General features: G+C 30.2%; 1 protein-coding gene across 1 annotated transcript in view; it reads left to right on the top strand.

Annotated features, from left to right (window-relative positions):
• Positions 1 to 25,339, top strand: part of LOC122270830 (uncharacterized) — a gene marked incomplete in the record, with an annotated part of 246,208 nt that overhangs the window by 173,457 nt on the left and 47,412 nt on the right. Inside the window, 2 exon segments of the mRNA XM_043049771.2 lie at positions 18,765 to 18,842; positions 21,220 to 21,435. Of these exon segments, the coding sequence (XP_042905705.2) occupies positions 18,765 to 18,842; positions 21,220 to 21,435 (294 nt within the window).

The raw sequence follows: 25,339 nt of genomic DNA, 5'->3' as shown, positions 1-25,339 counted from the left end.
ATTACAAAGGTTTCTTTGAATGTGCAGTTTTCTTTGAATTTCTCTGAATAGGGAGGAGGTCGGAATCTCTGAACCTTCACAGCCAGTTCATCTTCTCCCTCACTTTTCTGAATATCTACGTGTGAAGGTATTCACTGCAGTTGTATTGTTCGAAATAAGGAAATATGATTAAACTTATCCAGCATGGACATCCCCCCACGTTACTCCAGTCTTTAAGATGTCGGATTGTGATATTGTGATCCGATATTATCTTGACCTCTCCAAAGCACTTTTCCGCCAGCATAGCCCTTAGCTCCATTTCAATGACTAACAGTTCTTTTCTGAGTAAAGAACGAAGATCTGGATTTCTACTATTGTTCTCCACATGGTGTCTCGATATAGATGGCACTCTCTGAGTGGTCATTTTCGCCTTTACTTCCATCTCCGTATATACTATCTATGACCTCTAGTGCACAGGGATACTTGAATTCTTGGACTTGGTGAAAGCAGTACCATACCAAAAGAGAGTCAAGCCAACAGAGGTCAACTCGGATCTTAAGTAAAATGGCCATTCAAGTGTATATAAATTATATCCATTGAGGCAACTAATCTGAAAGGGCTTTTTTTCACCTTCGGTTATTTTGACATTTCTGAATTAACACCGCCGTATGATTTTAGTTTCTACAAAAAAAGTTTATTATGGTACTTTACTAGAAGTGTCACTTCTCCTGCTTAGAGGTTGATCTACCTCGTACTATATCGTACGGACAATTGCTTCTCAAGCCAGCTATAATGCGAGCAGCACCCTATTATACCCTTTGTAATTTTGTAAATTAGGATTTGAGGCACTCGAATTTATAAAGAAAATCTTACTGCTAATCTGTATTACAAGTGAAATGTAGGTTGTTCGAAGTTTGTCGGCTCTGGCACCCCAGTTACATTGGGTCTAGAACAAAGTCTAGACGGAGTTAGTACATAGTTCTAGAACGGAGTCTAGAACTATGTATGTACTTAGTACCAATATACTTGGAATGCTTTTCCTACAAGGGAAGTTGTCCATCAAATTTAATTTGTGAGTTGTAGTGATAGAGTTTCTTGTTAGTGGGGAAAAACTAGCCGCTGATTTCATGGGATTAAAATCTAATTTGTGAATTTCAGCAAAATTCCACACGTTTGAGAGGACGAAATCAAATTTACTCTTTAATATCTTAGTATCTGAGCCAAAGCTCCAAAGGATAATAACATCAGCAAATAGTCCAGTTTCGAAATTCGCAGACACCATCCTCTCTACACCAGTCTATTACATTGAGAGTAAGGATGGATTCAAGACTGACTCTTGAGGTATACCCTGATTCAATTTGAAACTTCTAGAGTAGACTTTCTTGCATTTGTCAGTAGTAGCAGTAAAATATTTAAGTTGGAATGAGTACATTTTTTTAAATGTTCATTTTGAGGAACTGAATTTCTTTTCAACGCCTTATAGAATAATTTAAAGCAATATTGTAAAAACATTCCAGATCAAATTATGCTAAAAACTATTGGTATTCTAAGTGCAGTATCAATAAAATAAAATTTACCATAAAATCTATTTTTACTGTAAAACTTTATACCGTAATTTTTTCAGTAATATTTATTTAATTAATGATTTTACAGTAAAAATTAAGGTATATCAGATTTTTCATTCCATAAAGTTTTGCAGCGAAAATGGATTTTACGATAAAAGTACCTACGCCCTCAATGCTAGTACTTCTTTCCGTAATTTTATCTGGAATTTTCTACAATGCAAATATCTGAGTCAAAGCTATTTTCAATCAATGTCTCTTCTAATCATTGGATTAAAAGAGAATTATATTTCTATTGATTATTTCTTCAAGCAACTGCTTAACATTTACTAGACTATTTTTATACTTTTATTACTGCCAATAATATTCTACAATGTATGAACTTCTAAATTTTTATGCTTGTTAGAAATACGGCAAGGTCAGTTTAAAGCAAAAATGCGATTTTTTTCTCGTTTAGTTAAGTACCTCGATTTGTTTTGAAAATATGTTAAAATTTCAATTGATATTTCGATGGATAAAAAATGCCTATTTCAAAGACCCCTAAATTCATTTAAGAGACAGGTAATTAGCTAGAGCTGTTTAAAGCTGGATACCTGGGCCGAAACTTTCTTCAATCAGAATATCGTCCCTTTTTATCATTGGAACATGGTAACAAATGATAAACGGAAGTATCCTGATAAAGTGGCTGATTCAAGGAAGAAACTTTCCAGATATCCTACTAACAGATAGTGGAGGGCGAAATTCTGTTTGTTTAAATTATAGCGTGGTTAGTTTAAAGCAAGAATGCGATATTTTTCTCGTTCGGTTAATTACCGCCTTTGGAACGATGACTCTATTTTTGTAAGTATTATCTCTAAAACGTTAAAGTTGCAATGGATATTTCCTTATAAAAATATCTCTTTCAAAAGCCACCGAAATTCTTTTCAAAGACAGGTAATAAGCCAGAACTATTTAAAACTAGATACCAGGGAAGAAACTATCTTCAATCAGTGTCTCGTCCCTTCTTATCATTGGAACATAGTAACAAACGATAAACGGAAGTTTCCTGACGATGTGGCTGATTCGCTGTAGAATTTCTCCCGATATCCTAATAGTTTATTTACTTTGGTCGAGGGAATGCCGGGAAGGTAGAGGTGGAAGAAACATCCAATAACGATGTGATGAGAGCCTAGATCTGTTCAGGAAAACATCGAATAACTTCCGAAGAAATGATGTGGTGTGGAGAAGGAGAGGGAGGGCCTATCATGGGACTTTGTGGTGAAAGCTCCTGACGGTTTCGATGAATTTGGATTGACTTAACTGTGTTTACTTTTAGTTTTGGAAGCTATTTAGGTATTGATTTTACGCTTTCGTTTCCTGCGCTGTGTTTACTTCCGAAATTAATTTGCAAGTGTTTGGCATTTAATGAATAGAATGTTTTGATTTTGGTTACATTTGGCTTACATCGCTGCTTAAAGCTGACATTTTTTCGAGAAACTTCAAACTCATTCTCTCTCAGTTCAGAGAGAGTTTAGAAAAAAGGCTTTGTTTATTAAATTAGGTTTATTTTAGAACTATTTTATTTAAAAAAATGAATGGAAAAAAAGGTTTTACTAAGCTATTAAAATATTCTCTGTACAATAAACATTTCTTTACACATTATTGATTAAAAACAGAAATAACACCAATTATTTTTTTTTTCGTTCAAGAACATTTTTTAAACGTTAAACAACGCACTAATGAGCTATAAAAAAGTAAAAAAGAAAAATTGCGGCGAGCTTTTTATTAGTGGTAGATTGAACTCGCTTTTTTTTTATTATTCTTGGTAAAAACAGATTAAAATATAATGTATTTTTGATTACGTCTTTCAATAGTGTGTATCTTTTTCTTTTAAAAAAGGAATGCTTAATTTAATTTGTTCAGCATGATGTTTAAATTTAAAACCCTTTAAAAGTTGCGTAATTCAGGGGGGAAAATGTTGATAAAAATTGAAACATTATTCTAATAACTTGAAACATTACTATTCCTTCTTGAATATTCTTTAAAAAATGAATCTTTGTACTATGAATCAATAGCGAATTTCTTTTGTATTTTGTAATTATGTAGCACATGAATTTTTGTGGTATTTCACTACAATTATTAGTTCCCTATTATTATTAGAAAGTTTAATAACTATTCTTTGGTGACGCAACTGAACATAAACACAGCTAAAATTTTTCAATGGCAAAAGTTTAGTGGCAAATATAGCATTGGCATGGTAAAAAAATAATTACAAAAATTCCTTTAAACACTTCAGGTTTTATGATAAATACAATGTCAAAATAAAAACTCATACATTTTTATTTAAAGTCTTAATTTTTCCTTAAATTTTGCATTTTATGTTTTTGAAATTTTTAACCGTGTGGAATCACTACAAATTTAAAATTAATGGATAATCTGCCGGAACTATAATGTGTATGGATTAAAAATATTATCGCACAATTTAATCTTTCTTGTACTCTGGTTATCATAAACTAAGGAAAAATAACAAAAATAGCCTTCCTAAAAATAAGCCAATTCCAATGAAATTTGAATATGTTGTCAAAGAAGAGTCGCTAAGTCAAACTGATTTATGTAACTGCAACGCCATTACGTCATCCCCTATGAGCATAAATTGGTATGTTTGATCGCAAGCTTGCGAATTTTGCTGTGTTTCTAAAGTCAGAAAATTGAGATAGCAAATTTGTAACAGTGACTTATAGGCATCATTTGTCCAAAGAACTGAGATAAAGATTTATTAGAAGACTAACGACAGGATGAAGTCATATAGAAAAAGGCTGGATGGCTAAATATGAATGGCCTTCTGTAGTTCATAGATTTTGGCAACAATTTCAAACCACGACGAGCGTCGGTGACCAATATTTATCATCATGTGCGAGAAGGAATAGAACGTAACTCCGAGTCAACTCAGATCCTCTATTAATGCAGATTGGTGTCAACGTCTACTGTGCATAGAAAGCTTCACGAAAGTGGCTTGTTCGCTGTGTGACCAATCATTTGCATGCCACTCTCGTCACCTTATAGAAGGGAACAGTTGAAGTTTACGCTCAACGTGTCAATTGGATTGCTGACCAGTGGAAGGCTGTTCTTCTCACAGATGAGCCTTCTAAGTGATAGTCAGAGTTATTTGATTTGGATAGAATCTGCACCCGATATCATCAGTGAAAAAGATGCATATCCAGAAAGCAAATCTCTGTGAGCTGGGTGGTATCTCTTGGGAGAACGCTCAGACCTACAAGTCTTCCTACATGGAACCGTGAATGGTAACGGGTATAGAGATGATCCTTCTTGTTTATGCCCTCTCTTATGCTGGTGCAATGGGTAATGATTTCGTGCTGTATTAATATAACGCAACGCCACACAGAGCTCGCATCGTAGATGATTATCTTCAGCAGTCAACAATACAGCTCTTGGAGCTGATCCAGCTTTATCCCCGGACTTGAATCTTTTTGAGCATCTATGGGATGCTTTAGGAAGACGTGTAGCTACTCTCACTCCTTCTCCTCAGACTCGTGCTTTGCAACTGCTTTGCAAGAACAATGCAATTAAGGTTCTTTTTCCATTCTAAACTGGTTCATTTGATTTATTCATTTCATACAATGTCAATTTTTCCAGCACCATAAATGTATGGTTAATACTTTTTATGTCATTTTATACATTATTGTGTGCACTATAAAGTATTTCATTGAATTCCATGCTTAACTAAGAGTGATTTTTTTAAAATTTATGATAACCAGTGTACTTGATAATATAAAACACATTGCTAAATTGTGCTTGATAATATAAAACACATTGCTAACTTGAGTACGGTTTTGACTAATTTGTATGGTATATTAATTCAAAGTAACATTATGATTCAACGTTTAACCGATTACCCTTATAAACTGTGGCAGGTTTTATGTTAACCATGTCAACCAGTTGAACAATTCATTATTCTCTTAAGATGAAATACTGAGATAAGAACAGTTTCACGTGACTTGCAAAAATCTATTAACTGTTTCCTATTACTAAAATATGCTTCTTTAGATATTCTTGATGTTTGAGATCACTTGTTGTTACTCAAATGACATGTTTTATGTTAGCACATGAATTTTGCTGTTGCAAATAATCAAAAAAGTCCTCATTAACTGCAATTAAAGGCAACTTACGTTGTTAACAATTTCTCACGCAGCAGAAAATGCTACAGATGAAAGCTTTTTTTCAGTCCAACTTAACTGAACCGTGTTTCTAAGAAACTGTGTTTTTTATATGGAAAATAGCAAGGCTTTAAAAACTAATATATACTAATATATAAATAAAAACAATATAGCGTATTTTTGAAATTTCATCATTCTGGTAATAATACAATATTGCTGACGCAACTTCATTTAATTAAAATAAAGTCTATTGTTTGATACAATGTCGAGATTATATAATATTTTAATAAACTCTTTTAATAATTGCGCTTATTTTCGATATTTTATTTTGCTATAATAAACTTGATCAGAAAAGTTTTATTCAATCCTTTTTAAGTAATGAAATTTTAAACTACGTTTCATTGGTTTGTTTTTGCGAAAGATTCTTAGAAGGAGCTGATTACATTAAAATTTATGTAATGTAAATTTTTGTTTTAAATAGTTAACAAAACTTTTTATCACTTAAAATGATATACATAATAAATTCAACTTTAACACCCTTGAATAGTTTCTTTAAGCTTTTGAAAGTTTCTCAAATGAAATATATTAAATATATTTATTTAAATCTTCTGAAAGTTAAAAAAAAAGCAGTGTAATCTGTTTGAACAATCAGTTTAATGAAAATGCTTTGAAAGCAAATCCAGTTAAACAATTTATTATTAACATCAGATGAGAAACTGAAAAAACAGGTTATTGTGAGTTAAAAAAACTATTATTAACTATTTTATTCAATTTATTTCTCCTAAAAAAATATTTAGTAGCTCTAAATATTTAAAATAGAGCTTTTTAACATTCTAAATTATAAAAAAAATATATTATTAATGAACAAAACTTTGCAAATTAGCTTCTAATATAAACCAGTGAAAATTTTATCGCTTGCGTCAGAAATTTTATTCAAACGATTTTTTTTTCAATAGTCTCACCACAAGCGATGCCAAAAAAGAACTGAGATGAAATAAAAGGCAAAATATAAATTCATTCTGCCTTGAGACAAATGTCGTGGCACACCTGCTGTAAGATTTCAAAAAGAAAAAAAATTTGCTTTTATAAACGAAGTCTTTTTATGAACGTCAGAGGCTTCCTGAATTTATTAAATTTAGAAATGGAATCTTTTCTCTTCCTGTTGCGATTCATCCTTTTCTATTTCAAAATATCAACCTTCTCCTCCACAGATGCCGAGCATACATCTCAAATAAAGTATATTTCTGTCAGGAATTGCGGGAATCTCATCCGATATGTGATTGGTCGTGAAAGGAAAAACGTGGATGCATTTGAATTTATTCTTTTCTTTCAATGATGTCAAGAAAAGTGAAAGAGATCAATACATTTGCTTTCACTAATTCAATTTCAGTATTAAGATTTTGCTATTTTAAAATTATGCATTATTTTTAATTTTGGAAGAAATATATTTATATAAATTTTGCAAGCTATTAACACGTCCAATCATGCTTAGGTACTTTTGTAAGAAATTCGAAATTTCAAGTCGACGAACAGTTGCAAGAGATGAAAAGATTATAGATTTCAAGTCGCAGGTTTATTAAACAAAATTATTGTTTCTCACATCAAAAGATATTTCGGATAACAATAGGCTTAAAATTTCTTGTTTATTTTCTGTTATTTTATGCGTTGAAACAGAATTTTAAATTTCTTAAAGTATGTAATATTTAATTTTTATGTAATATTAATCTTCATGTAAATATTTAAAATTATACTAATATTATTCTTAATGACATAAAATTGTTATTAATTTTTATTTTAAGTTTTATAAATGAAATATATTGATTTTAATGTTTGAAAATATGATATATCTATGAAATGAAACACTTAGGTCTCCGGAAATATGCATAAAATCTTTAACATTCCTTAAAAAAAATGCAGATTTCTAATTTTTAATTTGTTAATTAGATAAGGTCATTAAAAAGACTTTGCGTTAGACTAAGGTTTACAAGTTGATTCTGGAAGGCATGGCATAAACATTACATATATATATATATATATATATAGACAGAGATTATTAGATTATTATTGAAAAAATTCTTTATCTCTCTTACTGTAACATGTGTACAACAAAATTAGAACATATAAAGAGTAGAAAAAAATTGTTACAAATTGGTTACTAAATCAGTAATTTTCTATGAACTTTAAGTGAATGGAATAATGGTGTAACTGATTTTTTTCACGCAATAAGCTACTAAGTGACCATCAGCAAGTAATTGAAATTTTCGGAAAATAAGAATTTGCTTTTTAAATTTTTATTGCCTTACTTTCTTTTTTCTTTTCTATGCCCACCCAACTCAGGTATTAGTAAGGCAGATTTCTTGCCAAACTTTCAGGGGCATCATATTAGATGGACCAGCATTGCTTTCACAGTAAGGACAGATAGTACAAGTAATGAAAATACATCCGTGCCTTGTCTTGGATGCAAACCCAGAACCTTTCAGTAGGGATGTAAGCTCTCTGATCACTGCAGAGTCCAGTTGGCCTTTTCAATTCTTTATTTTCCGATATTCCAGTAAATTAACGAACATTATGTAGAATTTTTGAAACTTTCAAAACTTTTGTTTTACTTATTTAAATGTAGGTTAGCAAAGGACCTCAAATAATAATTGAATTAAAAATCATTTTTGTCTACCTTTCTCCGCCCGTGTCGTAAGTTGTTTGGTTTATGGAATGTTTTTCGCTTATGGCTGATGATAGACTTCGAAAATTTTACTGTGTAATTTCATTGATTATTTAAAATTCAAATTTGGTTTCAAGAACTTATCTATCTTTAATTCAAAAGTTCAGTATCGGGAGCGATAAGTCTTGAAAACATTTTGAGCTTAAAACAGGAATTCTGGGAGGAAACGTTATTTGCTTTTAACATAAAACTGGCCGGGATAGCCTGGTCGGTAGGGCGCTGGGTCCATGTCCAAGAGTTCATGGGTTCGAACCCTGTCGGCCCGTGCAGTAAATGGTGACAGATGCACGTTAAATTTGTTGAGTCACAAAGTCCTCCATGCTCCCATAAAAAATCAGTACCTCTGGGTGTGCTGAATTGGAGATTAATCGTTCTCTGATTCAGGTCAAAATTACGATCTGTTGATGAATGAACGAATGCATGGATGGGTTCGCTCTATAAACGGGTGTGACGTATGGGTGTGGCAGAAGTCGAATTCGGCCATAGATGCCCCCCCCTGAAAAACAAGAACAATCACACCCTTCTGCCTTAACAGGCATACGTCAACAACAACAGCATAAATTTGATGTAATAGTTTTTTTTTAAATCTTCTTTCCTGTTTTAAATTTTTGAAAACCATCAGTATACTTTAGAACACCCTGCATACGAGATTAATAAATGTATTCTTTTGAATTAATTATTTATAAAATAAGTTAAAACTAAAAAGTTTTATAACAGGAATAAAAATTATTAATAATAAAATGAGATTAGTTAAAAATTAAAATAAATTATAAAATAATAAATACATCAGAGCTTCGTACAACTCATGAAACCCACTATGCATCTTATTAGGTCATAAATTAAAATTGAAACAAAATAATAATCTGGGAAATTCATATATTCATCACATAATGTAATTTTACAGCAGCTAAACTCATATTAATATTTTGAAAACATAAAAAATCGTGACTAATCAAAAGATCATTGTCACAAAACTCCTTCTGAATCTTCAATAAAGTTTTTTAAAAAAAAGCTGTTATCGTATTTCTCTATGACTACATAATGTACTCATGTTTCTGTATTCATGTTACTCTCAAGTAGAGAAACTAATTCTTTGGTCCAGACTATTTCCTTAAATTTTATTCCATAAAGATTATAACCATTCTCCTTTAGCAATCCACCAGATGGAAATAAATTCTAAGTCAGTTCATTTCAGTACATTAATTTAATCATTTATTTCATGGATTTTGCCCTTTTACCTTATTTTTTTCGAAAGAGGATACGCCTCTCTTACGACCCATTTGTTTTAGCTGGAAAATACTGCCTTTAGCCATCCTTTCTTACCTTAGTCCTCCCTAATTGTCATCTTTACGTCAAATCTTATTCTTTTCGTTCCTAAAATCTCTTTTACCTTATCGTTAAATCTTTCCCTACGTTCGTAATCTCATTCCAACTTTTCCCGCCCAGTGATATCTTAACTGTCAGTTTATTTTGGTGAGGAAGATTTCTAAAACGGAAGCACAGGCTGAAACTACAGAAGAATGCAATAAGTCAAGATAAATTAATTTGTCTTTGTTGACTTTGTGGGATAGGATTTAAAGGACCCAACTCTTGGAATCATTATTGCAGGTGAACTGACTTAGTCCTAAGTCAAATAGATATAAATTATTATATTCAGGACGATATTTGTATAGCGTTAATATTTCTGGGAATGAAGATTTGAAAATGAAACTGAATGATCAATTTAGCCTTTTCTTCTTGGAAAATTAAAAGGCTCAAGGGATGGTTTATTTGTTTATTTATCAGAATTTCTGGTTGGTCATAGAACTTCTAAATTCGAGAAAACAATCCGATGAATTCTTAAATGAACACAATAAGTTATGTTGCACTGTTGCTAATTGTTAAAATAAGTGTTCACCAACTATCTGTTAACCTCATAAATTGCAAAGCATGTCATTTTTCACTAGGACCGCCGAATTATTGCATCTGAATGTAGTGTTTGGAATAAATTTACGTTTCATAAATTTAGATTTGATTGAATCGCTGCATGCAGAAAAAGCTTCAGTTCTGCTTTTCAAAAATTATACTTTTTGAGAAAACCGGATCGAATTGGGATAGAAAGCAATACGGTTTTCGTACGGTAAATCCATGTTTACTGGATCATGTTACAGAACAACAAACCTGATATACGTAATTTTAACAACAATTACTTATAATCACTGAATCACTCTAACTAAATAAATATTACTTCACAGAGAAAAAAAAACGTATGGTCAAAACAACCAGAATATGGTCAAATTTACCGTGTTGCTGACTCTTTAAGAACACCGAAAACACAGATAATTTATTTCAAAACGCTTTGATAATAACTTTTTGGTAACATTAACAATAAAATATGATTTTTATTACCATGCTGTTTTGTAATAAAAGTAAGTAATTCTAGACGAAAGTCGGTAATTTTAACAGTTCAGCAAACACTTGTTAGCTCTATTTTTCGTCGTAATGAAAAACAATGTAAATAATTTTTCCTATGTGAGCTGTAAGTTAAGATCGACTAACATTTTAAATTATAAAAAATATGCATTTGCAAATGTACAAATGCCTGAACAAGACTAAACTAAATTAATTGCTTAACTGTTACTAAATAGAACATTAGGGTAAATAAAATTACTACTTCAGGGCTGTCTCAACATCCTAAAATGGAAGCGTAGAGGTAGCGGGTTCAAATCCTATCTTAATCTTGGATGCATCCAGTTTTTTATTTATTTTTATTTATTGTTACGCACACATACACAGTGCTGTGTGTGCTCATTACCAAGTTCAGGTAATGTGGCCTTGCCAAGTTGATATACAAATATCACAAGATTAAAACAGCACACACATGCAGTCTGACACGTGATAGGATTCGAACTAGCTACTTAAAGTGTTTTTACTACGCTTTTAAAGGGTTTTTACTACGTCTTTATTAATTGGGTTTTAATCTTAAATGTAAAACTTCGACAACTACCCTACTAGCTATAGTACTCAAACCTCTTCTACAGCTCCATGTCTGATAACAATGCGAATCTTTTAATCGTTTTCTGACAGCAACAAGAATAATTTTTCAAATTACAGGCTTGACCTGAAACAATTTATCATCATTCAAATTGTTGATTTCTGACCGACTAACTAGAATACTTATTCTACCATTTCCTAGTTAGAATTTCGTGTAAACCATTTTAAAAAAGATTCATGTGGAAATAATTTAATTTTTATGTTTTTATTCTCTTCATTCCTCAATTATTGTTGTTTTCTTATGTGTATAAAATATATTACAAAAATCCATAATTATACCACTGGTAACATTTTAACTTCAATTAGGTCAACCTATCTTCGCTTTAAAATAGATACCCTAAAGTACCAAATTAATCTAATTAAGCAAACTTAAGCATAAAATTATTCTTTTCCCGTATCTTGATCTCAAAAGCTCGCGTTTTTTTATTAATACTGAAGTATATGACATATAACTTCGTTAAATTGGCATTCAACTACTTAAAAATTATATAAATCATTACTTTTTTCTTTTACTCTTTTCTGTGGTCTTTTTTTAAAAGTGCCTTTCAGAAATGTTTGGAAAATATTATTAAAATTAATTAGCCTTCCTCAACGAGATCTTTCAAGAGAGTATTTTTCGTAGACTATTTTTATTATATTAAGCATCCAATTAATTTCAGAGCATTGAATAGCGTGAACAGAGTATAAAATTATTATTGTCGTTTGATTAGCTTATAATATTTGCTTCTTAATCAAATTGAAAAGACTGAAAGTAAAAAAAATTGTTGAAGCATTTGTAGCCTAAATTCAAAAAAAATTTAAAAATTTAAAAAGAAGCATTAATTTAGAAAAAAAATAAATAAATAAAAACTTTGTTCTGTTACGTGGTAGTTTTACAGCTCATTTTTAGAAATTTCATTCTAAAATTGCGGAAAAAAATCGGTAGCAATTTGTTCATAATCAACCGTAAAATGTAAAATTATAAGCAATTCTTTACCTATAGAAAAGTTTTGCGGACACTGTATTGTGGATACACATATTAATGGTTATACAATGGTTAAAAACACCGTTCTTTAACCATTTACAACAAGTGTGGCTTCAAACCAGTAAAAACAGCATACAATTGGACATTGGAGTTATATTATGATAGGTCTTTTGTTAGGCCTATCATAATCTTTCATAATTTTTTACAGTGTAATTAAAAGAAGTGAGTTCACTGGAATCACTGGGTTTTGATAGGTATGTCATACTTATTGATATAAATTTGCTAGATCTAAACAGTTATTTAAGATTTTTTTTCTTACTGGAATGAGTTGGTATGAATTAAATTTCTTGAATTTCGGGTCGTATTACATTTGATAGGAATCTTATTCGTAAATTCAAATCTGTACGAAAGAAATTTATTGTTTCAACAGGAAATTGATAAGATTGTTATTTCAACAGCAAATTGATTTTATATTTCCCAAATTTACCTCAAACGTAACGTCTATTATATAATATTTATTTAAAATAAAACAGTCACAAAATTTATCGGTTACGTTAGCATAAAAAGCAAATAATTCAACACCAATCAAAAGAAAAAAAAAGTTAGAACATTGAAACATTGATTAAAAAGACATTTTAAGAATTTCGTAGAAATGCGGTCTTGTATTGATAAATTGTGGCAAATTCCACAGCAGCTACAAAAGAAAATGGCAAATTTTGTTGCCATTATAGACTTTTCCTGCCTTTCTTGACTTCCGAGGAAAAGAAATAAAACACGAAACGTTTTAGCTGGTCATTTTAGATTTTCTCACATCCGAAACTTTTCCTGTGGAATTTCATTACTCGCAAAGTTGCGTTTCTGAGTTGCATTTCTGTTACATTTCCAAGACACTTGAAAGCGTTATACGCTACACTACTTGTTTCAGATAGAAGACCGTGAAAAATGAAGTTTGAAGAAACATTGAAGAAAAAAAAGTGAAAAACAATAATCCACTTCATGTTTTCCTTTTCGCCCTGCCGCTCTAAATCAGGAAAGAAAAACAGGAGAATCGGCAGCCAAACGTCACTTAAGTGGAAGTTTTCCAGAAAAAGTTTTGTGGCCAATCTGTCATTTTGATAGCTGTAATGTGAAGGTATGTGATGGTATGGGGAGGTTTTTTTTAAAGGAAAAGAGAAAAGAAGAATTCATCCTTCATTCTATTTCATGGTTTTGGTAAATGGAATTCTTTTTCCATCTGTGGGCGTAAGTAGAGTGCACGGACAAAAACCATTTTTGGTCACCGGCACGTGAAATCGTGGAAAATAGAATTCCTTCGGTACACTGTATTGCATTTTGAAAAGGAATCCTTATAAAAATTATGTTTCGTGTCAAAAATTTACAAAGAAACAGGTAAGCTAGAGCAAACAGAATTTCAATTTAAGAAGCTTCGTTTTGAAAAATAGTTTAAATCGGAAATCTTTCAACCGTTTTTTAAAGATTTCTTCCGATATTGTTTTTCTTTCATTTAATTTGTTTTTTTACATTTAGAATGAGTTTTTTTAGCTGATAAGGTGCTTTAAATGATTTTTATATCTATGTTCAAGACTCAAGTTTCATTTATCATAGCTATGAATTGCAAAATATATTGTTCCGATACAACGGTACCATATTAAGAAGAGCCTAACAGTTGCTTACAAATATTATTAAAGATAATGCTAATAGTAACTTTTAATGAATTTTAATAGTACTAAAACGTTTGCTTTTAACAAGTTTTACTTACAACTTATTAAAAGCTAATTATTAATCTGCAATACTTAACGAACATGCTAGTTTCGCTATTTACAAGTAAGTATAACAAATTACAAATATCTTTATTATTATGTACCGAGTTCATGCATAAAAAAAAACATTCATTCTAGTCCTTATTTTTGAACAACAATAAAGTTATGAATACTTACAATACAATCGAAAATAAAATAATAGTATAGTTAAGTTTAGGAAATAATAAAAGGATGTATATAATTGTGAAATAATCTTTCAAACAGCACCACGAATATAAAATTCTAGTGGAATACCATTATTTAGGAAGGGCCGCAATATTCAGTCACGCGCTTATTGTGGTGCTAGGAATCTTTACAGCTGCGGGCTGTCAGTAATTGTCATTTGTGATTGATATAACATTGACTGCCTGGGGTTATTATTATTGATTTAAACGTAATAGATATGAGGAGCATGTGGTTAGTAAATGATTAACTGCGCTCATTCCGAAAATGGCAATTTTATGTCAAACTAAACCTTAGTATTGTTTTTAGATTAATACTTCACGCGCTTCCAGAATTTCTAATCAATGATAAGCATTGACTAGAAAACTGTTATTACCTACGCTGAAATCGTGGTAGTATTTTAATCAAAAACGTTTAAAAACAGCTATTTTGAAGAGTTTGAAAGTGTGGTTCATATCTGTAATATATCTACTGGACCTACATATATTTAATAGTAGTTATTGACTACAAGCAATTTTAACCAACTAAAGGCGCAGTTTTAAAAAGAGCATAAACAGTTATGTTATTGAACAACCTTACAAGTCGTAAATTTAACAATATGTACAACTATAAGACTGTCTTAAACTTTTTCTTATTTAGCTCAAACTTCCGCAAGACCAAGTTTTTTTATACCTTAACAAATCTTATATAAATATATGAAATACGTGTTTATGTTTAGCAATGTTGAATTATTATATAGAATTGAATTCCTGTGCAGATTATAAAAATTTATGTTTTTTTAAAATCGATTTATCATAATTTGAAAATCAGACATAACATAGAAATTTATTAACTTCAGTCTAGACGAATAATAAACTGAAAAGGCTTTGAATACTACTTCCGGAGAGTATATACTAGCTTTTGGAGAAAAACATTATGTATGTATAGATCATGCCACTCTAAAACTTTTGACTATTCAAGCCATACCAGAATAATATTTTAATATGTTATATGTTAAAAATATTGTTCCAGATTCATTTTATTATTCATACCATACACAAAAAAATTTTTACATAAGTTTTGAAACACTTTTTATAACGATATTATAATGCTGAAATATATCGCGAGTTGAAACTGAAATTTAAATCTGTTTTTAGTTGTAGTTTCTTTTAAACTGCATTACTCTGTTTTAATATTTTCAAACGTAGATGTAAATATTTCTTAAAAGACTATTTGAGAAGTTATACAATACTTTTTAGCCACTCTTAGAATTTCAATTAATCCTAAAAAAATCTTAATAATCTTTAAACTATCTTAAATTTTCAAGTTGAATGAACTTTTATGTTATTTACCCAAAATAAACTTTTTTGCATTAAAGTGTAAGTAAACTGCCGCAAGCAATAGGAATAGAAGTTAGTATTTGATATTTTATAAATTTTCACAAAATAGCTGCTCATATCTCTTTAAAGCACACTCCTTCGCTCTTAGTTTGGTTTCAAGTGTTTACGGCTTTTGCTTTAAATCTTATAACTATACGATAATTCTATATTATTATTTGATAATTCTATATTATTATTTGATCTAATTTGATTGAGCGTGTATAATACGCCCGGCAAGATTTGAAAATGTGGACATATTTTTGAGCACTTGAAGAATGTCGACTGTTATTTCTAATTTTTGAATTTTTGAAGCGAATGAAATTTTTAATAAAATAATATCTTACCGTTTGAGTTCCTTGGGATTATTATTTTTTTCTTTTTGAATTAACTTAATTTTTCAGCAATCGAAAAAATGATTAACATTTGTTCATTTAAATGTAGATACGTGCTGTTCCATCAAAGATTTTATTTTCATTTAAATGAGTGCTTAATGTATGCGGATAATCTTGGTAGTCTTTGAATAATTTTCATAATTTGAGAAACAACTTTTAGCAGTTTAATAGATCACCCTAGATAATCTGCGCATTTCTTGTAGGCTGAATAACGAATTTATGCATTTTAAAGGTAAGACATCTTTAAAATTGAATAAAATATTTCAAAATTCAACTACTACGTTTAGGCTTTCAACCAGTTAATGTTATTCAAAGATAAAAAAAATTATATATTCGTTAAAATAAGTTCCAAACATAACGTAAAATCAAAAGAAAAAATATTCAATGCTAAATCATTGAAACCAAAACGTTTGAAACATAACATAAAAGCAAATGTAGAAATATTCAATACCAAATCATGGAAACCAAAACGTTTGAAACATAACATAAAAACAAATGAATAAATATTCTATAACAAATCATCGAAACCAAAACGTTAGAAACATAACATAAAAGAAGAAAAAATATTCAATACTAAATCATTGAAACCAAAATGTATGAAACACAGCATAAAAACAAATGAAAAAATATTCAATACCAAATCATCGAAACCAAAACGTTTGAAACATAACATAAAAACAAATGAAAAAAAAATTAAATACCAAACTATCCTCTGGTTTAATTAAGAGAAATCTCAGAACAAAATTTCCAACAAAATCAAATACTATAATGTAACGAGTTAGTTACTATTAAATGTCTACAACACTATACTTTACTGACCAACTCTGCAAGCAGCAGAATCTGTAAAAATAGCTTAGTTCCCAGCTATAGACACTTACAAAATCAGTTCATTATTCAAGCTCATCTCCATTTGCCATTCGTTACAAATATTAATATCTCTCACACCCTTTCCTGATTAGTAATAATCTACTTTGTTTGAAATTTTGTGCATTAACCGTCACAGGCCTTGGCGGTATTTGTTTAACCATCCATCAGCAACTCTTGCTAACGTCTACTGGCCGGCGACGTTTGTTAAACTGCTTCGTAATCAGTAATGTCATTAACATGCTCAATCACTGGAAGTCGCCAACGTATGCTAATTGCAATCCCACATTCCAAGGAGTGAAGTATTGAGGTGAAGTATATATTGTCTGGGCATTTGCCGGAATTCCGATTTCGATGAATGATTGGATGTGTGGGTTGGAAATTACATTTCGGTGATAATTTCAGTGAAATTGAAAATGTTATGTCCTGTTATGCATTTACTCTCCATGTTAAAGAGATTACTGTATCTCAGGTTATTGTTAAAGCGAGGTAAATGTCGGAATGGAATTCTTGAAATTCAGTAAGTTATTTTTATTGAAAAGTCACGTAACTACTATTTAGAGGATAGAACTTAGATTCATATTTGAAAGTCGAAAATACTTCTCATTAAAAAATTACCATAGCATATAGATTATAGGTAACAAGGTAATGCTACTTACTACCTAAGACATTGCATATGATATCTAAGATACTGTTCTCAATATTTAAAATATTGTTTATGTTAATCAAGATCTTTTTAACATTCAAGATAAAGTTTTTAATAATGAATATGGATATTATTGGCAATTCTGATATCTAATGTAGATTATGGTATTTGATGCATTGTTGGCGTTCAGTAAAATAATTCTTTTAAATTAGACATTATTTGCAATATTTAAAATGTTGTTTATGTTATTCAAGATCTTTTTAATATTCAAGATAATATTTATAATATTGAACGTATCGTTGGTGATTCTGTTATCCAATGTAGATTTATAGTATTCTATGAATTGTTAGTGTTTAGTAAATTGGATCTTTCAAATGGGGTATTATTTGTATTTGAAATATTGTTTATGTTATTCAAGTTGCTTTTTAACATTGTAAAATAACGTTAATAATGTTAAATATACTATTGACAATACTGATATTCAATGCAGATTATTCTATGCATTGCTGGCATTGAATGACGTGATATCTAAACCAGTATATAACTAATATTTATGTTGCACAATTTGCCATATTACTTAAATTCATTAAAATATATGTTCTGGTTTGATAACCATCTCATATTTATTTAAAAAATAAATACCGACTAATGATGCTTACAAGTTCGAAGCAAAATATTCCATTAAAAATTTCCTATTCCGCCAAGCCCTGCAATTTTTTTTACTTAGATATTTTTTAAGTTATCTGATAATTTGAAAAATCAAATTTTAATCACCACTTTTTTTAAAGAGTCTAAAATCTGTACATACTTAATAAGTACATTAGAATGAATATATGCCCCAAAGATAATTGCACGGTTTAAATTCATAATTTTGAAATAAGGTAAGATACTCTTTTAATTTAATTATCATCCAGTTATTATGCATAACTAAAAAAGCTATCAAGTACAATATATGTATTTGTATTAATGTAGGTTTCTATAGTACAATGAAACAGACTTCAAACTTTTAATATTTTACATCACTAAAAATGAAAATGTTATTGTTATCATTAAAATAGCTCAAATATGTTTCGTATTCAAACAACTTTGTATAACTTTTATGTATTTTTAGGGAGATGTTGAGCAGATAACAGTTACTGGAAGTCCTGATGCAGCTGAAAAACAATGTAACTCCACCACGCAGCCTTTTGTAAGAACTCTTTTTTTTCTTCTGAACTTTCAATATTTCACTATACACCTTTTTTTAACTATCTGACTGCAGCTCATATATAAAGTGTTCCAAAAATTTGATCTCCAAACTTTGAGCGGTGATAAAAGGCATCAAACTTACTATCAATCATGGGGTCGCAAACCACGTCGAGATGAGAAAAAATCACGCAAATCCCATGCAGGAATTATGACGTCACGATGGAAAATAAAAACGAAAGATACTTCAAATTTACTGACTGAAGAAATATTTATTTAACTAATTATTTCAAGATTTGTTTGAAGTAACCCGTTGAAGTCATTACACAGCTTACAAGTACGAATAAACGATTCCCGGACGTGTTTAAAGATGCCAGGTGTGTTTTTATGTGGTGACTCCTGAAACGACGTATATCTGCACTAGATTCAAAATTCAGAACCAGTACGTGTTTTTTGAGATTTTTACGCACTCTTCGTGGTTTTCAATCCGATGTTCTCTGTTTAGTTTCAATCCTTCTCCATTTAAATTTTATACGTAGGATTTTGGAATATCCTGCAAAAAATCTTATATTTCGTGTTACATTCTTCTTCTCTTAGTAATACCAACTTTTCCATTTCATTCTATAATGAAACTGTGTATATGTGTGAAACATTTTCTCAGATTTACCCGTTTTTGAACAACCAAAAGTTTAAAGAAGCTTTTTTTTCCATGAAAAAATATGAGCATTGTGTAAAAGACAATCAATAATTAATGAGCTAGTAGAAAATTATTTCAAGGTTAGTTAAATATGTTTTTATACAACAATTAAGACATCGGAAAAGTACAGGTACACAACGAAATTTTTACGCTTATATATATATGGACATTTGGATGGATATGGATTTTTACGCTTATATATTTTTACGCTTATATATATACGAAATANCAAATTTTCTAGCTTTGTTCCGATTTTCGATGTAAAATTATTACAGTCGATACATTTTAACTAAATTATCATACCAATCAAAAACGTTCTTTTGATAATATGCTAATTGATATTTCCAAAAAAGTATATTGCAAATAATTTAACTACTTAGGAATTTCAAAATGAAATACATATATATATATATAAATTTAAATACATTCAAAACATGTTTACAGAATGGGATTTACAAGTAGTTTATGGGTAATTACCTTTTTTAATGAGTAAATTGTACTTATCCGAATATGCTTCAAATTATATCGATTATAGAAAAAGCAAAAAAGCAAAGCCGTCTTTCATTGACTCATCTCTAATTCTCCCACATACCTTAAGGTTAGAAAGTTAGATCTTAGACAGTGGGCTCTTCAGGAGATAAATACGAAAATTAAAAAAGGCTCATTCAGAATTTTTGTAATTATTGAGATGATTCACCCAACTAACAGTAATGCTAAATATCATGTTCCTAACATGACAGAACACTAAATTTTGAACCATATGTTTCTAATCAGATAGGAAGCAAAACGAGACAAGTTTCACTTCGATATTAGCAATTATCTGGACAATTAACTTAACTGACAGCAATATCGAATTAGAACATATTTTAACAAATGTTGATAAAAAAAAATTTGAAGATAATTTTTATTTAAAAAAAAAGCTTTTCATTTTTATGGAACTCATCAAAAAAGTCCTTAAACTCATTTCATTACGTTTTCAGTATAAGATAATTCACCCTTATGTTAAGGAGCGACTATCGGTAATTTTTAACTAAAGTTTTACTAGGAAGCGTGTTTCTTTCATGTTAGCCTCCAACAGTGGACTAATCGTAAGACGCAATTCCCGGTAGATGACCAAAGTAACAATCACTCGCAGCGGTCAATGCGGGGGTGGGTGACCACTTTGATCAATCTGCGAAGAGACCGAGGGCGTGTGGTATCGGGGCACATTAAACAATTCTATCTTAAAGTGTTCTCTTCGCACGCAAGTCGGCGGTCTATCAAATCGGGGGAGCCATTGCCTTTGCAGAGGGTCAAAATTTTGGTAGCATATCTTCGAATTATCCTTCGAGATGTTCAAGTATTTTAGAGATGAGTAATTCGAATTTTCCTGTCATATTAGTCCTCTCGGCTATAATATGCACACAGTGCACAAGAAATATAATATAATATGCACAAGGAATTAAGTGGCTTCCTTAGGTGGGCTTAGTGGGTGCAATAAAATTCTGATTGTTTAACCGTATTAAGTGAAAGCAGTTAATAAACGATTTTTCTCACAGTTTACAGCTTGGTTGCAATCTTATTTATGATTATCTGGCTGTTGTGTTTGAATATAATGTCATTTAAAAAAATTTCCGAGAAATTTCTTGCAGTGTAATATCAAGTTTGTACTAATTATTTAAAAAAATATTCTTATCTATTTTAGTATTCGAGATCCGGAACATATGCTTTGCGGCAGGAAATTAGGGTGAAACCCACCGTGTCTTCCAAACCACAAAATGACCAACTTCCTTTAAGGGGTGACATCATCATTGACGATGAAGATTTTAGTTTTGAAGACCCTGGATCAGGGCAAGGGAGTCCGAAAACTGATGATGATTATGACGATTATGAAGACAAGGAAACAACCATTAAAGACAAGGTATTGCCATTATATACTTATTTTTAAAATATTTACGCCATACAAATATTATAGTATATTTTACTCAGTGGGAGAAATCCATTCAATTTTATAAATTTTATCATCGCTCATGCTCTTTTCAAGTCATGCTGCAGGGGAAGAGTAAACCCACCATTCCTGTTGATTCTTATGTAAAACGATCTCAAAAATCTAAATTTAACCCTCCATTTCTCTTGAACAGCCACATTTTCTGAACGCGTTCCTTTTTGCTTTTGCTTTATGTATTGAATCATAATCGGAAGATGAAGTTTTATTTCAATCAATTAATATCAACTTCCTATGATTATGAGAGGCTTCTTCTTCTTTCAAGGAACTATGGCCTGTTACATGCCATCCATTTCATCAGAAATAATGAAAGGCTACTTTGCAAAAAAATCCAGATAAAACAACCGTAAAACTACCGGCACCCTGACTGCAGCATCCGTAAAGTTCATTTTACTGTAAAATGCAGTTTTACCATAAAATTTCACAGTGTACTTTTTACAGTAATATTCATTTAATATCAATGGTTTAGGGATTTTAGAGAAAATATTACTGCACTAATTATGATGTTTTAGATTTTACTGTAAAATTAAGATTTTACCATAAGATTTAATTAAGTGTAAGATTTTACCATAAGATAAATATCACTGTAAAAATTATGATATATCAAATTCCTTGTTTAGCAAAGTTTTACAGTGAAATGTTCTGGTGACCAGAATTTGAGTAACTTTTTTTTTACCATAATAAGAGCAATAGGTCATAAATAGTTGTAGTAAAGGCAGAAATTAGTTGTATTATCTACTTTAGTTTTTTAAACATTTAAAATAGATCTTTTTTATGACATTATAAGTTAAAAAGCTTTAATGTAAAAACTTTTATGTCCTTTCCATAAGTCTTACATATGCCTTTTTTTCTTCCTTTTACGTTTTAAAAACCAGCATTATATAACTTTTAGCTGTCTTTAAGTGCAGCAAAACGTATTTTACATGAAGACAGTCATACAATTCAATATGATTTACAGAATGCAGTGCATGATATTTTCAAGTGCGTGAAACCTAATTCTCTTAATTTTTATCGTATCTTGTCAAAATATTATTGTGAATGAATCTAACTTAAAACTATTGAGTTCACTTGAAGTTTAAATTACTCAGAATATATATATATATATCATATAATAATTTTTACATAATTTACAAAACCGTAAAACTTTTCTTAATTAGAACTTTTAATAACTAGCCGACCGGCTTGTGTAGGGGTCAGGGAACTTGCATTGTATCAGAAAGGTTCTGGGTTCGAACCCGGGCAATGCATGTATGTTTTTTCATTCACTGTAGTATTTGTTCATACTGAGGGAGCATTGGCCCACCCAATATGGTGCCCCTGGAAAAGTGGCCAACAAAACTGCCCCTCGGATGCCTGTATAAAGAAGGTCATTCTCCAAGCGGGATTTGGAAAAAAAAATTCGAATAGCTATATAATTGTCAATAATTATTCATTTATATCTTGATTCCGTTTTATATAAATAATATAAGCAATATATAACACATCAACCGATGTATATAATTCTACGTTGTATCACAAAGAAAATACCTAAAGTAGAAAAACATTTCTAAAATTTTAAGCTATTCTAAAATAGTAAATAAAAGAAGTTATTAAATGTAATATAATTTTCAAGCAATATGCATTCAAATATGTCTAATATTTGAAAAGTTTTTTTTTGTTTTTTAAATGTGTCTTTAATAATGTTAAAATCGATATTTTAAGGAAAGAAAATAATAGAACACAAAAAATAATATTCTTGGAATACTTTTAGTAATATGAGTCATTTCACCCACCATCCTTTCTCTTTAATTCTATTTTCTAGCCTTTTTCCTTTCAGTAAAATAAAATTATATTAGAAAATATATATTTTAAAACATGCAGTAAGCTTGCCTTTATAGTTAAAATAAGTTTTCAAACGCTACCTATTAATCACAAGCTTAACGATATCACATATATTGATTTTTCAACAGCAATGAATAAAAACCTAAGAACTCAAGAACAATTTTTTTAGTTTAAAAATCTGAGTTCTACAAAAATGAAGAAAAAGTAAACCAAATTAACTAAACTGGAAAATTCTCTCTTTTATCAAATATAGTTAGAAAAATTACCAATGTCATACCTGATTTATTTTTTAGAGACTTCTTCAGTTAAAAATATCAGATAAATAGCAATTCCGATAATTAAACTTTTCTAAAGTATTGATCTGAAAACATTTGTTTTCTTGACCCTTTGATGGTTTGGAATTTTTATCTTAAAATAATGGATTTGTATTATCAAACTATAATAGAGTCACTGGGCAGAAAAAATTAGATTATTAGTAAATGGATTATAAAATAAAAATTCCTTCCTATATTTTTCTAAGCAATTGAGAGCTAAAGTAATAAAGGAAAGGTTTGTCATCATCATTGTTCTCATTGTTCTATCGTTTTCTAAATGCCATCTATCGTTATCTAGATGCCATTCAACACCGAAAAATATGTGTGATTTAAAATTACTCCCGTCTACTTTGCATATTTGATCATTAATGGTAATTCCAATAAATTTCGTAAATTAGATAAGGTGAGAACAATTTTTTTACAATTACAAAAATTACAAGAATCGGGCATTAATGCTCAAGAATCACAGAACGGTATAACCTGAAGAATAAAATTCAAAACAACATCCCGCCAATGCACCGTATATAATTTTGTAGTTTTTCTTTCCATTTTAATTCATGGTAATTGGCAAAAATGACTTAAGTGAGTTTTGAGTAAAAGAAAATGAATCACAGGAAGAACTTTTTTGTACACAGAGAAAAAAATATCTGGTAAAATTACCGTACTATAGGGAAATGACACTTATGGTAAAAAAATAAATAAAGATTTTAACTCTGATAAATAAAACTAACATATACGGTATTTGAATCATTCATTTGGTAATTTTTCTTTTCATATGGTAAGAGTATACCGGAAATTCTGGTTTTGAACATTATGATTCTTATTAACGAGCATTTTGAAAAAAAATACAAAACTGGGAAGTAAATTTTACTGAATGTTGCCGTTGTCTTTTGCCATTTGTTAATACTGACAAGACTATTTTAAGGCAGAGGGGTGCACTTTTTCTTGTTTTCCAGTGACTTCATCGATGGCTAAGAATTCTATTTCTGCAACATACATGCGTGACAACCCGTTTTACAGGAAGGACATATTCACACATCCATCCGCACATCGTGGTTTTGACCTGAACCAGGGCACGATCAAACTCGGATACAGTACCCCCAGAGATATTGATTAGTTAGAGGAATTTGAAGGACTTTGTGACCCTGACAGATTTAGCGTGTACCACTCAACATTTTGTACACGGAGAGTCTTACGGGAATCGAACTCACGACCTCTTAGACATAGGTCCAACCCTCTACCAACTGGGCTATCTCGATCGAATTTTACCGAATAAATTGTTTTTATGCCATGCTCTAAACATGATAAAATTAACGAATTTCACCATGTTTACCAAATTTTCTAATTTTTTATATTATATTATGAAACCACATTTATTGTTAAATTTACGAAAATGTCGAAATTATTGAGCTTTTGGGTGTTTCCATAGAGTCATAAAAACGGTAAATTTGACCTTTTTCTGATAGTTTCGATTATTCTAGTTTTCTCAGTGTGTGAAATGCGTAACAGTGTGGTATATAAAAGGGCAAAATAGTTACTTAAATGTAAAACTGTATTAATCAATTTCGTAACGTAATGTTTTTTTTTTAATTTTACTTGCATATTTTACTTATTTCGTACATAAAAATAACAATATCGAATTGTAATGCATTTTTTTGCATCATATTTATGAAAAAGTTTATTCA

Source organism: Parasteatoda tepidariorum, chromosome 7 (assembly GCF_043381705.1).
Source record: "Parasteatoda tepidariorum isolate YZ-2023 chromosome 7, CAS_Ptep_4.0, whole genome shotgun sequence".
Taxonomy (NCBI): domain Eukaryota; kingdom Metazoa; phylum Arthropoda; class Arachnida; order Araneae; family Theridiidae; genus Parasteatoda; species Parasteatoda tepidariorum.
The sequence above is the reverse complement of the archived record's forward strand: the minus strand, read 5'-3'. Positions and strand labels throughout refer to the sequence as shown.